The 18,470-nt window shown below is 39.1% G+C and overlaps 1 protein-coding gene across 3 annotated transcripts in view; it reads right to left on the reverse strand.

The window, feature by feature from the left end:
• The window catches only part of BRWD1 (bromodomain and WD repeat domain containing 1), a 120,993-nt gene that overhangs the window by 55,027 nt on the left and 47,496 nt on the right, over positions 1–18,470 (reverse strand). For 2 of the 3 annotated variants that reach the window (XM_021070989.2, XM_021070988.2), the window contains exons 18-22: positions 16,881–17,066; positions 12,976–13,159; positions 8,699–8,792; positions 3,793–3,924; positions 1,427–1,521 (exon numbers count right to left, since the gene is read on the reverse strand). In XM_021070989.2, coding sequence (XP_020926648.2) covers positions 1,427–1,521; positions 3,793–3,924; positions 8,699–8,792; positions 12,976–13,159; positions 16,881–17,066 — 691 coding nt within the window. The remainder of the gene's footprint in view (positions 1–1,426; positions 1,522–3,792; positions 3,925–8,698; positions 8,793–12,975; positions 13,160–16,880; positions 17,067–18,470) is intronic. The other variant, XM_084992149.1, reaches the window with a different exon arrangement.

The following is an 18,470-nucleotide window of genomic DNA, read 5'->3' on the forward strand; positions in this document are numbered from 1 at the left end:
TCGCATGCCACACGTGTGGCCAAAGAAACAAACAAAAACAGGAACAGCCAAGTGTTCTAGAAATTACTCCAGCTCCTAACCTGGATGCAATAAAAGACAAGAAAGGAAGCTGAGAGTATGGTTCAGCGGTCTATAAGCACAGCATCAACGGAAACTAAAATAAAATAATCTGAGTCATATTTAAATGGGAGAATTTTCTAGACTTGGTGGTGGAAACGCTGTGAAGAGAGACGGACGTCCGAGTGTCTGGCCTGAGCATCTGCCGGCCTAACGCGATGTTTACCAAGATGAGGATCAGATGTTAACATCCGAGTTCCATGAAACTGGGATTCCAAAACTAAACAAAAGGTAACGCGTCTGTTAAAGTTTCTATTTCGGGCAGGACAAGCAAAATTAAACAGAATATGCTCTGTGTGTCCATCTGGACCTCCTCCCCCCCTAATGTGCACGGCGCATCAACCGGCAGTACACATCAATCAGAGCCGCTCCAGGGTGCCCGCTTGACTATAAAGATCAATCTTTTCTTTCTCCTGATAGCAGCAATTTAAGTTCTTAAAGCCTGTTCTCTCCCAGCTCTGTGGGAAGTCATGGTACTTGCTGCTCAATGTGTATGAGTTTACCTGAACTATGTATCCTTGGGGAACGGCATGTCAAACACATGTGTCAATGATGTACCATCATGTCTCAAAAATGTACACTGTGCCTTCAACTTCTAACAGGTGGGACAGTTCTCAGAGCTTCCTGAGAATCTGCTTCCCAGGTTATAATCCTCAGTTTGGCTCAAACAAATTTCCCTTTTTTAAAAAATTCTTAACTTGACAGTGAGCTGAATTTTTATCACCATATGTAGGAACTAATGCTAAAGTTAACAGTAGTTTTACCACCTAGACTTTGGATACTACTCTTTATAAATGCAGCCTAGGACTAAACTGATGTTTGGATTACACCTATTTTATAGCGTGAGCTCAAATGTTTTACAGAAAAATAAAAATGCCAAAATATTTTCTACAGAAACAGCTGTTAATCCAGCTTTCCTCTCCTTTTAAACATATTAAAAACTCAATTATTACACAGTTGTGAGTGCTTATATCTTGAACGCTGTTCAAGTACGATTCCATTCAAGGTTAAGACTAAAACAATTATAAGAGAAAACAATTAAAAACAGATACCTTGGGAGTTCCCCTCATGGCTCAGCCATAACGAACCCAACTAGTATCCGTGAAGATGCAGGTTCAATCCCTGACCTCACTCAGTGGGTTAAGGATCCGGCGTTGCTGTGAGCTGTGCTGTAGGTCGCAGAGGCAGTCTGGATCCCTCACTGCTGTGGCTGTGGGGTAGACCAGCAGCTATAGCTCCGATTCAACCTCTAGCCTGGGAACTTTCATATGCCACGGATGCAGCCCTAAGAAGGAAAAAAAACCAGTACCTTGAACTTTCACTGTCACTTTCACTTCTTCTATCACTTTTCCATTCTTCTTCTTCAGAAGAACAAGAAACTTCACTTTGATCACAGGAAGTCTCCTAATTTGAGAGGCAGGTACAGAATAAAATAAAATTTTGATCTCTGAGATTAAATAACACAAATCAAGAGAAACCACATAGTCATCCCAATCATCTCAGAAATAAATACCATAACCTGGTAATAAAATATAATTAGGTAAACTTAAAACGGAAACCACAGGTCTTTACTACATCCCCTTTTTTACAAGGACATTAGGCAACAGAGAGTTTTTATGAGACTGAACACCACTGTTAACAAAAGAAAGTGACACAGTGGGCCATTCTCTGAACACAGTTAACAGGAAGCCGATGCCAATGTCCTGGTTTGGACTTAAGCCCTTGCAATGGGGGGCAGTGGTACCCGCTGCTGTTTCACCTTCAATCCCTTAATCCCCCAGTGACAGAGGATGTTGAGCACCTTTTTATACACTTGTCTTCTGTAGATCTCTTTGACGAGGTACCTATTAGATCTTTCATCAATTTTTAAATTGGGTTGTATTCTTTTTGAGTTTTTAAGAATACAAGTATTCTTGCCAACAATGCAACCCACAAGAGCTTCATCTCCAAAATATGCACAACAACTCATACAACTAAACAACAGAAAAAACACAACCCAATCGAAAAATGGGCACAAGATCTATATAGACATTTTTTCCAAGGAAGAGATACAAATGGCCAGTAGGCACACTAAAACAAAATGGTCAACATCACTAATTCTTAGAGAAATGCAAATCTAAACAACGAGGTACCCCCTCACACCAGTCAGAATGGCCATCAATAAGTCTACAAATAACAAATGCTGAAGAGGATGTGGAGAAAAGGGAACCCTCCTGCACTGTTGGTGGGACTGTAAAACTGTTACAACCACTATGGAGAACGGTATGAAGATTTCTCAGAAAACTAAATATAAAACTACCATATGATCCAGCAATCCCACTCCAGGGCATATGTCCAGACAAAACTCTAATTCAAAAAGATACATGCAGGCAGAGTCTCCCTGCTTGCCTGCTTGCATCTCTCACAAGTGTCCCATCTTAGTAAGTCTACGTCTTGCCTATCACTTTGTCTCTCTCAGAATTCCTTCTGGGTGGAGGCACAAAGAACCTAAACCTCAAACTAAAACCCCCAACAAATGGAAGAACTACTTGATGAAGCAGTCTTCATTCCAGGAAGAAGGAAGACCACCAGAACCAGTCCCGGGGGCCACTAAATGCCAGCTTCAAGAGATAATGCAAGCTTGCCTCTACCCTAATTCTTATCTACTGCCCCATTTCCATTCCCTAAACTATAAAACCACCTCCAAACCCCTTCCAAAAGGAGCACAGTCTTTAAGGCATTAGTCTGCTGTGGCCCACTTTGCCTAGCAAAGCAATAAAGCTATCTTTTTCTTCCCCCCCCCCGAAAAGATACATGCAACCCCTATGTTCATAGCAGCCCTATTTACAATGGCCAAGACATGGAAACAACCTCCACTGTCCATCAACAGATGAATGGATCAGTAAGATGTGGTACACACACATCAGCCATACGAATGGAATGGAATACTAATCAGCCATAAAAAAGAACAAAATAATGTCATTTGCAACAACATGAATGCAACCAGAGATAATCATATAAGTGACCTAAGTCAGAAAGATTCATGATATACCTGGAACACGTCTTGAAAATACTATACTAAGCAAAAAAAAAAAAAAAAAAAAAAAGCCAGTCAGAATATCGTACTACATGCTTCCATTAAAAAACTCGTCCGTAACATGAAAATCCACACAAAAAGAAAGATGATTGGCTGCCAAGGGCTTGAGTACCATGGGAATGGAAAGCACTTGACAAATGAGTACAGGATTTATTTTCAGGTTATTTAAATATTTTGAAATTAAACAATGGTGATGATGGCACAATTCTGTCAATACACTAAACCCACTAGACCGTACATTTGTATGGTGCAACAAAGCTGTCAAAAATTGTTAGAGAAATTCAAAAGGTGAAATTTTATGTTAATCTCCTACTGTATAGCACAGGGAACTACATCTAGTCACTTGTGATGGAACATGATGGAGGATAATGTGAGAAAAAGAATGTATATATGTGTGTTTGACTGGGTCACTTTGCTCTACAGTAGAAACTGACAGAACAGAGTAAATCAACTAAAATGGAAAAATTAAAAATCTTAAAATTTTACGTCTATTTTTAAAGAATACTGTATTTTCACATAATTACAAGGTAGATTCAAAGTAAAGAATTAAGAAAAATTATTTACGATTATTTCACACATTTTCAAGTTAGGAAACTCACATGTCTCATGGAGCTTGAAGACTCATTTCCAGAAGATAACTCACGCCGTCCAAGATTTCTTCCACCGTAATTTGGGTATCTACGTCGACATGTCCTTGGCCTAGACTGTGGCCTCACAATCACCGAATCAGACTGAAGCACAAACAAACATGCAGACGAAAATCAACACTTAAGTAAGTATAACCTTCAATATGTGGCATTCTGTCAAATTCCCGAAAGGATTTAAGGCAAAAATAACAACAGTTCAAAAAATGAAATATTCTTGAATGGGCATTTCTGCCATATATTGTTAATTAGGCTTGGGGTTTTTTTCACTTTTAAGGTACTTAAAAGACATGGCTAAATTTAAGCACATTATATCGGCATTTTCCAAATTAAATCGGTAGGTTAATTGCTTTACCATAATAACAATAATCCAAAAGGGAAATCAATTTAAACTACGTTACCTTGGAAAAATACATGTTCCTGTATTACAATCCAGTAACAACCTTAAGGAATATCTATCACTGTGCGTATACACAGGTATAGAGAAATATCTGAAGTGATCCTCAAATATTAACCCTAGTTATTTCTAGGTTTTAACTTTTTAGATAATTTGTCAGTATTTCTCACTTGTGTTTAAATTTTTTAAAATACCTTATTTTTTTTTTTACCAAAACAAAATAATTAAATAATCGTTTAAAATCAGCCCAACAGCTAGACTGAACCTTTTCAGGTGCAGAGGGAGGGTACTATGCCTACACCACAGCCACAGCAACACCAGATCCATCCATGCTGCAGCTTGGGGCAATGCCAGATCTTAACCCACTGAGTGAGACCAGGAATGGAACCCACATCTTCACAGAGACTATATAGGTTTTTGGTGGGGGTTTTTTTGTTTTGCTTTGTTTTGTTTTTGCTTTTTAGGGCTGCACCTGCGGGGTGCAGGGGTCAAATTGGAACTACAGCTGCCAGCCTACACCACAGCTGCAGTGACTCAGGATCCAAGCCACATCTGCAATCTACACCACTGCTCACAGCAATGCCGGATCCTTAACCCACTGAGCAAGGTCAGGGATCGAACCGAAACCTCATGGTTCCTAGTCAGATTCATTTCGCTGCACCACGACAGGAACTCCTCCTACATTGAGTTCTTAATCCACTGAGCCACAATGGGAACTCCCATTGATAGGTTTTACTTCAATGCATCACTGAGTGACTTTAAAACAACTGTACTTTCCTTAATTTGTCAGAAAATTTTTTGTTAAAGCAAAAACTCCTATTAATGAATTCCATGACTAATAAAATGTAAATACAGATGGGCCAAAACTATCACTAAGTACAAAAAAAATTTGTCAAAATAATTTAAAAAAAAAAGAAAAGAAAAGACAGTTTAAAGGTACTGTAATACCGGGAGTCCCCGTCGTGGCACAGTGGTTAACGAATCTGACTAGGGTTAACCACTAGGTGGTTGCGGGTTCGATCCCTGCCCTTGCTCAATGGGTAGAGGATCCGGCGTTGCTGTGAGCTGTGGTGTAGGTCGCAGATGCGGCTCGGATCCCGCATTGCTGTGGCTCTGGCTCTGATTAGATCTCTAGCCTGGGAATCTCCATATGCGGCGAGAGCGGCCCTGCAAAAGGCAAAAAGACAAAAAAAAAAGGTACTGTAATACCTAACAAGGCTATGAAGAAGTACAGGACCAATTCAGGGAAAAGGATACAAGTAATAAAAAAGAATTCAGAACAGCAAGGACAGCCTGAAAACAACGGAGACAGAAAATAAAAGGGAAGAGACAGAAAGTAAAGGATAAAAACATATACTACACAAACACTAGCCAAAAGAAAGCTAGGACAGCTACATTCATATAAAAGAATTTGAAGAAAAAAAAGCAGTGTTACTACAGATAAGGGGTGAAAATTCACAATGATAAAAAGTTAAATTCAGGAGTTCCCCTCATGACTCAGCAGTTAGCAAACCCAACTAACATCCACGATGACTTGGGTTCAATCCCAGGCCTTGCTCAGTGTACAGGATCCGGCATTGCCATGAGCTGTGGTGAAGGTCCCAGATGCAGCTCGGATCCCGTGTTGCTGTGGCCCTGGCGTACGTAGGCCGGTGGCTACAGCTCCAATTCATCCCCTAGTCTGGCAACCTCCATATGCCGCAGGTGCAGCCCTAAAAAGACAAACAAACAAACAAACAAAAAAAAAGTTAACATGAGTAGGAAAAGGGGAAATTCTAAATTTATACACACCAAGTAACACTGCTTCAAACTACATAAAGCAAAACAAGTAAAAACAAAGAAAGCTACGAACATAATGAAATTTTAAAGGAATGCAAGCACTTTGAAACTAAATGGGGCACAAACTACTCAAGCTGAATATACACACAACCCATGCTTCAATCATTTTACTCCAATGCATATACTCAGAAGAAATACACACACTGATACTAAGATACAGGTACAAAATGTTGAATACAGTATTGTTCCTAACATACTATCCCTAACATGAAAACCCCAAGTGTCCTTTCAGAATAGACTTATTAAACAGCAATATGCTCATTAAGGGGCAACTATCCAACAATGTAAACAAATGAACCTCAACTACTCACAACAAAGATAAATCTCACAAGGTCAAATGATGAAGCCAGATATGAAAGATTACATATACATACTATATGATTCCTTTTCTTTTTTTCCTACTTTTTCTTTAGGGCCACACCCTTGGCATATGGAGGTTCTCAAGCTAGGGGTCTAATCGGAGCTGCAGCTGCTGGCCTGCACCACAGCCACAGCAACATGGATCTGAGCCGTGTCTGCAACCTTCACCACAGCTCATGGCAACGCCAGATCCTTAACCCACTGAGTAAGGCCAGGGATCAAACCTGCATCCTCATGGATTCTAGTTGGATTCGTTTCTGCTGAGCCACAACAGGAACACCTATGATTCCATTTAGATCAATGTTTCTTAGCCATTTTTATATTATCCCTGCTCTACAGGAAACTCTTTAGGCTTTTTCCTAATTTGCCCCCTCGAAACTGTAATACTGCAGATTAAGTGGTATGTGGATTAAGTGTTTATGTATTGTATGTACATCTGTGCTCTGTACATAAATAGATGAGACAGAAGGTTCAGTCTTCTTATTCAACACACGGTTTAAAATAGCTAATGTGTTTTCAGCTTTTTTGTTCATTTGTTTTTTACGGCCACACCCAAGGCACATGGAGGTTCGCAGGCTAGGGGGTGAATTGGAGCTGTAGCTGCTGGCCTATACCATAGACAGAGCAACACAGGATCCAAGCCATGTCTGCAACCTACACCACAGCTCATGGCAACGCCGGATCCTGAACCCACTGAGCAAGGCCACGGATCGAACCTGCATCCTCATGGATGCTGACAGATTCATAAATTGCTGAGCCACAACAGAAACTCTTAAAATAGCTAGTATTTATGAGCCAAACACTAAATCAAAAAATTTAAAGCTCTCTGCATTTTTAAATCAACTTTATAACTATTTCTTAAATAATTTTATATGCAATTTAATTATACTGTAATATATCAAATTATATATCCAAGACTGTAATTATCAAATTATATATCCAAGTTAGAAATTTATAAATACATAACAGCATTATAACCAAATTTTTAAAAATCTTTCCAAACTTTTCCAGCAAAAATAAAACAATTAAAAAATTTACTGTTTTCTTGTTATTTCAGTAAATTTAACTTTAATTTTTTTATGAGAAAATAATTACAGCTGAAGATATTCAGAGAGTCAACATTTTTTTCTTTTCGGTACTTAACATCACAATGACTTGAATTATTTTTAAACTAAATATTAAGATAGAAACTATTTTTATTTAATTCTCGAAGCCCAAGTCACATGCAAAAGCACCAAGCAACAAGCTTAAACAACAGTTAGGCAGCTGATGGCAGCGAGGTATACACAGGTCATTTCACACGATATGACTTCAAGTTTGAGTGATCAACTCAAAGACTATCTTGCAAAACAACCGTTCTGCACCACAGTTTCGCAGCATTAATTCTGCACACGTGTTGTGTATCGCCCATTAACTTAACATTAATGCTTCACATGAAGAAGGTCAAGAAAATCCAAACAGAGAAAATAAACACTAAGGAATAAGATTTTCTCAGGCAGGGACGGGCTTTTGGCCAGTCAAAAATCATGACATCTAAGATTTTTTACAAATGCATGATATGGAAAACATCAAACACTGAAAAAGCTAACTAGCATCTTTAGAAGTTAAAAAGTTGGGGAGTTCCCACTGTGGCTCAGCAGTTAATGAACTCGACTAGTATCCACGAGGACATGGGTTCAATCCCTGGCCCTGCTCAGTGGGTTAAGGACCCCACGTTGCTGTGGCTGTGGTGTAGGCTGGCAGCTGCAGCTCCTATTCAACCCCTAGCCTGGGAACCTCCACATGCCACAGGTACGGCCCTAAAAAGACAAAAGACAAAAGACAAAACAAAAAAGTTAAAACGTTGGTTACTTGTGGGAGAAAGGAGAGAACAGTGATTCGGGATAGAAACAAAATGCTTCTGATGGGTTGGTAATGATCTAGTGGTTATTAGAAAATAATTTCCTAGAAGCCTATATGTACCAGAATAGTGTACAGTGCCACATCAATCCACATCAATAACGCAGCCAACTATCCAAGTGTTCTACCAACTAAAACAACAAATAATCCTTGAACAGTGAGAGGGGACAGAAGTACTATTAGGCCTTGGGCTATTTCTCACAAGTTTCAAGCCACTTTTCCTAACAGCTGTACAACTTTATCTACCATTTTAAATGCCAAACAGAAGACTAATATCACTAACGTTCCCAGTGGTCAAAAAGAAAACTATGAATTTCAGTTTAACGTCTCATGTGCTTATCCCTAAGAAAATGGAATTTAGGTTACCTTCTGTGCAAGCTGGAGAGTCTTCCTCTTTCTTCCAATTATATAAAGATTTCTTTCTTCTTCACCTTTCTCTATTCTGAAGTCTTCCAATTTCCTACAAATTTAAGTATCTGGTTATATTAGTCACTAATAAGTAAAGGATACAAGAGGGAATATTCATCATTATGATTCCAGGAGTCATAAATTAAATACATTTTTAATTAATACAGAAAATTCCTAAAGTTATAACAAAACTGAAGTCAAGCTGTACTTGGAAATTCAATATCAACAAATCTCAGTGCAGCTAGGAAGGCCTATTTTTCATATTTAACACAGAAACATTCACTAATTTATATTCTGATTGGTCCTATGAGGACCAACTCGAACAGAATCCCTCACATTAGCTACTCAAAATGTACCTATGATTTTCCAAGACTGCAATTCCTTTCTCTAAAGAAAAAATAAGAGCAGAATCCATCTCCAAACTTATTCAAACTGCCTGTTTTATAATTCCTAGAAAGCCAGAATAACAATGTTACTGGTTCTTCTAATCATCTATACTTCACTCATATGACACAAAAGTAAGTTTATAATGTTACTGTGACCAATTGCAGAGCAAGGGACCTTCTAACATGAAGATCACTTTCCTTCTTCATGATTAAAGAATTCAAGCAACTAAATGTCCTCTTTATCCAATGTGAACATTGCTGAAAACATGTAGCTTAAGTTTTGAGTTCACTTTATAATTCCACTGGAAAAGTTTCAAAACTGACATGGCAACCACACTCTAAGACACAGCTGAACACTCGAATGAATAAATTTGTATAAAGACAAAAACTGACTTCCAAGAAAACTGCTTTTTTCTCAGGATGCATCTGCAGCCCACACTCATGTGACAGCCGAACACTACTCACAAGGCAGTTCCAAATCAGACTCAACTCTTCGCAAGTCGTCCACTTCACCATTGATATATGTAGGTAAGGACCTACATGAAGTTTTTCACCTGTAGTCAAATAAAATTCCTACCCCATACCTGTATGCTTCCCTTTGTTTTGACAATGAAGCATTACATACAATTCATTCCAATCAATAATAAAGCAAAGGAACAATCTAGAACTTCCTAAGTATCATGTTCAACTGTGTACAATTCCACGCCTAAAGAGATGGTCAGCTAAGAAAATATTATGAAAGATCACAAACTGTACTTGTGATCCACTCATTTTTTTAGAATGAATACAGTTTCTGTTATTGGATTAAGACAAACTAAGACCTGAGCTGTAGTCCCAAACAGAATTACCTTCACTCGGACACAGAATCATGTGTTCAATTTTCTGCACAGTAGGGATTTACTCCTCATGTTTTTATCTATTAACTGAATTTTTAAAAATGGACACAAACTACTTTTGAAGTCAGAAAACAAATTTTCATTTCTCTTGATCTTTATCAAACGATACCCTAAAAGAGTTATGTAAGGTTCATCACTGCTCCTGTTGTAAGGATTACTGTCAAGAGCGCTGACCACTATTCTGTCACCCAGCATCTTCCATAAAATCTCTTATGTATTTTAGGATATAGCTCTAGAAAGAGCTATGCCCTTCATCAGGAAAATTACATTGTGGTGGCTAGTTGACTCATAAAATCCATTTTTCTTTCTTCCTTAGAATCTCACTTTTATTTTTATTTATTTATTTATTTGTCTTTTTGCCTTTTCTAGGGCCGCTCCCACAGCACATGGAGGTTTCCAGGCTAGGGGTCTAATAGGAGCTGTAGCCACGGGCCTACACCAGAGCCACGGCAACGCAGGATCTGAGCCGCGTCCGCGACCTACACCACAGGTCACAGCAACACCAGATTGTTTAATCCACTGAGCAAGGCCAGGGATTGAACCCACAACCTCATGGTTCCTAGTTGGATTCGTTAACCACTGCGCCACAACGGGAACTCCGTGAATCTCACTTTTAATCTAAGCTTTTCGTTGTCCTAAATAGAGACTCTTACCTCACCTGCTCTGTAGCTAAGTATGGCCATACGATGAAATTCTGGTAAGTTAAGAGCAGAAATGTCACATGGGGCCAGTAAGTCTGATTAAAAGAAATTCCTTCGAAAAGAAATGTCCTCCTTGCCTTCTTCTGCCCTAAATATCCACCTCCACCACAGATGCAGTATGTGCCATCTACTACAAAGTCCAGCTGTCTTGGACTTCGAGGTGAGGTGATTGGAAGCCACATCCTTAAAGGGGAGATCAGAACTAGAGGACCAGGACCCTAAGGCCCTGATTAACCAGGATTCTAGCCTTAAACTATTTCCAGACTTCCTTTATGTTAAGAGAATAAATAAGGAGATATTCTTCAGGTCTTTCACTCCTGATGCCTGTTTGCTTCTCCTGATTTTGACAACAAAAAGTATTCCAAAACGAAATTTTCAGTTCTGATGACCATGAAACTGAAACACAATTTTAAGGCTTAATTATAGCACACACTACATACACCACGGTAATTTTCTGTATTGCTCATCCCAACTCTAGATTCTGCTTTTCACTATTTTACAGAGTACATATAAATACTCTTAAATTCACTGTAAAACACCTAAGTAATGTCCAGTATTACTCCGGCAATCACTGAAGCTCTTCTGGCTAAACACATGAAAACTTTTATATTATCTTCAAAATATTGGTTATTATGAGACACAAACATGACAGCATACTGAAACATTTTAAATACCAATAAAAAAAAAACAGTATTTGCTAACTTGACAGCTAGTACATTAAACTCAATAGCCAAGGAAGACCACACTATAATTAGGAAATGTCATTTCTCACTAAAAGAAAACAGGGCTGCTTAGAACAAAAGACCGACCCTAAGCCTAGGTAAAGAAATTTACAAGATGAACCTATAACACCTTAACATGCCTGAGAGCAAAGGCTACTACATACATCATTTCAAAAAGACTCAGGAGCCAACTTGAAGCAGCCCCTCCTGGCCAGAGATGGGACAATTTAAACATCACTAACGATACCAGAAATAAGCTAAATCACAGCAGTGTGATTTAAACACTGAAAAACAGAAACACATCAACACTGCTGGAGGAGAAAAAGAAATAAATCTTTATTTTGAAGGTAAATATAGCAAAATAAGCAAGCATCTACCCTGTTTTTTTAATATACAAACTTTACTACTGGATAATAAAATAGTAGATGTGGGTAAATTTTTGTCTGGAAGTATCCAAGACTTCAGACTTGAAATGTCACTATTTTATAACTCCTAACTAATTAACGAATCTAGGCAGTGAGCATCAATACCTGCAGCATCACACAAAAAATTAGACATCATTTGCCTTCTGAAGGATTTTTACCATTTTTGATATAGTCTTGCAAAAAACTAGAAACATTTATGACATGTGAAACAACTGGAAATTTAAATTTAAACACTGCCTTTTTTTTTTAAGATATGACAATGGCATTATGGTTACAATTTAAGACAATTTCTTCTATTTTAGAGAAACATACTAACACAGCTATGGACAAAATGGGGTATCTATCAAAGTAACAGTGAAAGAAGAAAAGGCAGATACATGTTTATACCGATGAAACAAGACTGGTTACCACAGTGAAGAGAGAACAATTTTTTAGGGCTGCACCTGAGGCATATGAAGTTCCCAGGGTAGGGGTCGAATCGGAGCTATAGCTGCCGGGCTACACCACAGCCATAGCAACGCAGGATCCGAGCCACCTCTGCGACCCACACCACAGCTCAGGGCAATGCCAGATCCTTAACCCACTTGAGAGAGGCCAAGGATCAAACCCACGTCCTCATGGTTCCTAGTCAGGTTTGTTAGCTACTGAGCCACGAAGGGAACTCCTAGAGAACAATTTTGACATCTTCCTACCACAATTAAAATAATCACAACCCACTACTAAAATATATTTATATGATTATTTTTGTTTAATATTTTTGTCTTTTCAGGGCCACACACATGGCACATGGAGGTTCCCAGGCTATGGGTCCAATTGGAGCTGCACTTGCCTGCCTATGACACAGCCACAGCAACACTGGGTCCAAGCTGCGTCTGCAACCTACTCCACAGCTCACAGCAACACTGGATCCTTAACCCACTGAGTGAGGCCAGGAATTGAACCCACAACCTCACGGTTACTAGTCAGGTTCGTTAACCACTGAACCACAACGGGAACTCCTTTATATCATTATTTATACCACTAATGATTAAAATATATGTAAATAACCATATAGATGTATTTTCATAGATACATAAACAGTATTAATAGATATCCTAAAACAAACCTAAAGATGCCTAGTGGTACCTCTGGTACAACCACTCTTCGTCTCCAAGCCTGCAGGTCACGCTCTGTGGCAATCTGACTGCGGGGAGCATTCTGATGCATCTGACGGACACCTTCGACCTGTCCACTGCGGCGCAGACCAATGTTTGGAGGGGACTGGATGTCTAAGCTCAGCCTTCTAAAACCTAGGGAAATTGTTAAGAAATTATTCCAAAACAAATGTCAATCTAATATGCACATATATTCCTCCTAGTAAGATATAAACTGAAAATAAAGACCTACTGAAAAAAGAATCTTAATGTGACTGAGATCAAAACATATCATACAGGGAGTTCCCGTCGTGGCGCAGTAGTTAACGAATCCGACTAGGAACCATGAGGTTGCGGGTTCGGTCCCTGCCCTTGCTCCGTGGGTTAACGATCCGGCGTTGCCGTGAGCTGTGGTGTAGGTTGCAGACGCGGCTCGGATCCCAAGTTGCTGTGGCTCTGGTGTAGGCCGGTGGCTACAGCTCCGATTGGACCCCTAGCCTGGGAACCTCCATATGCCAAGGGAGCGGCCCAAGAAATAGCAACAACAACAACAACAAAAAGACCAAAAAAAAAAAAAAAACATATCATACAGAACAAACATTACTATAACTATTAACAATTTCCATTTTTACTAGACTTTCTGAACTTACCGTACTTTCTGAAAGTACAAGCATTTTCTATAATACTGTTATAGTTTCAGTTCTAAAAACCCTGCTTTCCTGAAAACTGCAAACTAAAAATATATCTTTCTCAAAACATTAGCACTACAAATAGATGTCTCAACTGCGGTGGCTTTATAATAAGACCTCTAACAACAAACATTATTTGTGACATCAAGAGATAATCTGGGAGTTCCCATCGTGGCTCAGCAGAAGTGAACCTGACTAGTATCCATAAGGGCGCAGGTTTGATCCCTGGCCTCGATCAGTGGGTTAGGAATTGATCCGGCATTGCCATGAGCTGTACTGTAGGTTGCAGATGCCGCTCGGATCTGGCCTTGCTGTGGCTGTGGTGTAGGCCAGTGGCTACAGCTCCAATTAGACCCATAGCCCAGAAACCTCCATATGCTGAAGATGCAGCCCTAGGAAAAAAAAAAAAAAAAAATTAAAAAAACATGAGATTCAGAACAGTTGTTATCTTAGGAGAGAGAAAACAGAGCAGGACCCATAAAGATAATTATCATGATTTAAAACAAAGGACCACGTGTGAACCAATGATAAAGTGTGTCATGAACAAAGTTTTGATAGACCCAATTCTTTGTCCCTAAAATCCAAAACAAATATATAAAAGAAGTAAAATTTAAAGCATTAAAGGAACTTCTAGACATAACAGTCATTAAAATCTAAAGCCCATTAAAATTGCACCCCCAGAAATCAAATACAAGGGAATAAACCCAAGGAGGTAAAAGACTTACATGTTGAGAACCATAAAACATTAATCAAGGAAATTAAAGAGGATTCAAAGAAATGGAAAGATACTCCATGTTCCCAGGTTGGAAAAATTAATATTATAAAAATGGCCATACTACCCAAAGCAATCTACAGATTCAATGCAATCCCTATCAAATTACCCGACATTTTTCACAGAACTAGAACGAACAAACCAAAAATTTATATGGAACCACAAAAGACCCAGAATTGCCAAAACAATCCTGAGGAACAAAAGCCAAGCAGGAGGCATAACTCTCCCAGACTTCAGGCAATATTACAAAGCCACAGTCATCAAGACAGTGTGGTACTAGTACCAAAACAGACATACAGAACAATGGAACTGAATAGAGAGCCCAGAAGTAAACCCAGATACCTATCTATGGTCAATTAATCTTCAACAAAGGAGACAAGAATAAAGATGGGGAAAAGACAGTCTTTTCATCAACTGTTGGTGGGAAAATTGGACAGCCACATGTAAATCAATGGAACTGGAAAACACCCTCACATCAGAAATAAACTCAAAATGGCTCAAAGACTTAAACGTAAAATAAGACACCATCACACTCCTAGAAGAGAACATAGGCAAAACATTCTCTGGCGTCAGCCTTACAAACGTTTTCTCAGGTCAGTCTCCCAAGGCAACAGAAATAAAACCAAAAATTAACCAATGAGACCTAATCAGACTGACAAGCTTTTTCAGAGCAAAGGAAACTATAAAAAAAAAACCAAAAAGACAACTTAAAGAATGGGAGAAAATAGCTTCAAATGATGCAACCAACCTGACAAGGGCTCAATCTCTAAAACATACAATCAACTTATACAACTCAACAGCAAAAAAGCCAACAACCGAATGGAAAAATGGGCCAAAGACCTGAAAAGACATTTCTCCAAAGAAGACATACAGATGGCCAACAAGTACATGAAAAAATGCTCAACATCCCTGATTATTAAGAGAAATGTAAATCAAAGTGACCATGAGATACCACCTCACATCAGTCAGAATGGCCATCATTAATAAGTCCACAGACAACAAATGCTGGAGCGGGTGTGGAGAAAAGGGAACCTTCCTGCACTGTTGGTGGGAATGTAAACTGGTACAACCACCATGGAGAACAGTATGGAAATACCTCAGAAAACTAAATATAGAACTACCATCTGACCCAGCAATCCCACTCTTGGGCATATATCCAGACAAAACTTTCCCTGAAAAAGACATATGCACCCATATGTTCAGTGCAGCACTATTCACAATAGCCAAGACATGGAAACAACCTAAATGTCCACCAACAGATGAATGGATTAAGAAGATGTGGTATATGTACACAATGGACTACTACTCAGCCATAAAAAAGAACAAAATAATGCCATTTGCAGCAACATGGATGGAGCTAGAGACCCTCATATTAAGTGAAGTAAGTCAGAAAGAGAAAGACAAAAATGATATCACTTATATCTGGAATCTAATATATGGCACAAATGAACCTTTCCACAGAAAAGAAACTCATGGACATGGAGAACAGACTTCTGATTGCCGAGGGAGAGGGAGGGAGTGGGATGGATGGGGAATTTGGGGTTAACAGATGCAAACTATTGCCTTTGGAGTGGATTAGCAATGAGATCCTGCTGTAGCACTGAGAACTATATCTAGTCACTTATGATGGAGCATGATAGTGTGAGAAAAAGGAATGTATACATGTATATGTGACTGGGTCACCTTGCTGTACCGTAGAAAATTGAAAGAACGCATTAAGCCAGCTATAATGGAAAAAAATAAAAATCATTGAGTTAAAAAAATCTAAAGCCTCCAGTTATGTGGCAGATTGGATGAGAGATCAAGAGTGACAAGGCAGACAGATATAAAGAAACTGTCTAGAACACAGCACTGAGAGATAAAGAGATAAGAACTTAATAGCATTTTATAGACTCTCAAAGTTTCTTTAATTTTCCATAGGGTTTCAACTTTCCCAGAGTGAGATTTCAGTTGCATAACAATCACCAATCTCTTCTAGATTATTTCTCACATAATTATTCTACATTCCCATTATCAAGTATTTTTCCCAGAAAATTCACTTCAAACTTTCTAATTCAGTGGAAATATTAGTGCTCTACTCAATTTGGTGTTTTAAAAATGATAAAGGAAAGGAAACCTAGAACTATAGTTTTCATTAGGAAATACTCTGCTCTTTACTCTTGTTTCTTTAATATAATTTTGTAAATAATGTTATTTCAGAGCGAAAAATTTTCAACAGACTTTCATAGTACTTGAAATTCAAATGTCCATGTGTTAGGGTATCAACCTTACACCGAATAAAGCTACTTCCAGCCTACTTAACTTGTAAGTGTACACTGCTTAAAGTCTGTCATACTACATGCGTACAATGCCTTCATTTATTCTTCAGTTTCAATCCAGGCACATGTAGGCAAAATCCCTCTCATATATTTATTACCTCTTCGGGGGGTTTCTTCCCCATTCGGAAGTCCACTTGGAAGAGCGTCCTGACCTGCTCCCATTCTCTGATCTTGCTGCTGCTGCAACTGTCTTATCATTCCATCCAGAACACTGGGCTCTGGGCTTCGTTCACCATTATCATTGGTTTGCAGGCTTATAATTTGTTCAATTACCTCTCCATCACCTGCAAATTCAATGAAGGAATATAAAATAGTATGTATGAACAGAAAAAAACTTTCAAGACGACAATTAAAACCACATTAACTGTTAGAATTCTTGTTTTCTTAAAAACAATTAAAGATACTCTATACATTCATAACTAATTAAGTCAGAGAAAAGAATCAAAACAAACTAGATTACTATGTACCACAAAAACCTCAACAAAGCTTCTCAAATCCTTAGAAGTGAGCATATGCAAACACATTTCTTTTTTTTTTTTTTTTTTTTTTTTTTTTTTGCTTTTTAGGGTCGCACCTATGGCATAGGGAGGTTCTCAGTCTAGGGGTCTAATCAGAGCTACAGCTGCCAGCCTACACCACAGCCACAGCAATGCAGGATCCGAGCTGCGTCTGTGACCTACACCACAGCTCATGGCAACACCAGATCCTTAACCCACTGAGCTAGGCCAGGGATCGAACCCGCAACCTCATAATTCCTAGTCAGATTCGTTTCGGCTGCACCACGACAGGAACTCCTGGAAACACATTTCAGAAAAAGGTTTTTTTTTCTGTTTCACATTAACACCGTTCACTTATGCAAATATTTCACTAAAGTCTTATTTCCCAAGGTCTCGGACTAGTGAGCAATGTGTGATTTCTGATATACAGAAGAGCACTGGCATTTCTCGTCTTTTTTGTTTTTCTAGGAGAGCACCCGTAGCATATGGAAATTCCTGGGCTAGGGGTCAATCAAATCAGAGCTACAGCTGCCAGCCTAGCCTACACCACAGCCACAGCAACGTGGGATCCAAGCCACGTCTGCAACCTACACCACAGCTCACAGCAACACTGGATCCTTAACCCACTATGTGAGGCCAGGGATTGAACCTGCATCCTCACCAATACTAGTTGGGCTCCTTATCGCTGAGGCACTATGGGAACTTGAGCTCATTACCGCTGGGCCACGACGGGAGCTCCCGGATTATTTATATTAATATGAAACAAAGTAATAGTTTTCAAAACAAGAAACGCTCCCGTCATGGTGCAGCAGAAACAAATCCTACTAGGAACCATGAGGTTGCAGGTTCAATCCCTGGCCTTGCTCAGTGGGTTAAGGATCTGGCGTTGCCTTGAGCTGTGATGTAGGTCAAAGACACAGCTCAGACCTGGCGATGCTACGGCTGTGGTGTAGGCCAACAGCTGTACCTCCAATTCATTTCCTAGTCTGGGAACCTCTATATGCCGCAGGTGCAGCCCTAAAAAGCCAAAAAAAAGAGAAATGCTCCCAAGGATAAAGGGGGGCATTTCATAACGATGAAAGAGTTAATTCATCTGAAATCTGTATGTACATAGTAACAGAATTTTAAAATCATCTAGTAAAAATGGATAGAACCAAAGATAAAAATAAGACAAATCCACAGGGAAGTTGG

Source organism: Sus scrofa, chromosome 13, assembly GCF_054392235.1.
Source record: "Sus scrofa isolate SSC_HxYL_T2T_F1_AM1 chromosome 13, Sscrofa_HxYL_maternal_Yorkshire_Landrace_v2.0, whole genome shotgun sequence".
Taxonomy (NCBI): domain Eukaryota; kingdom Metazoa; phylum Chordata; class Mammalia; order Artiodactyla; family Suidae; genus Sus; species Sus scrofa.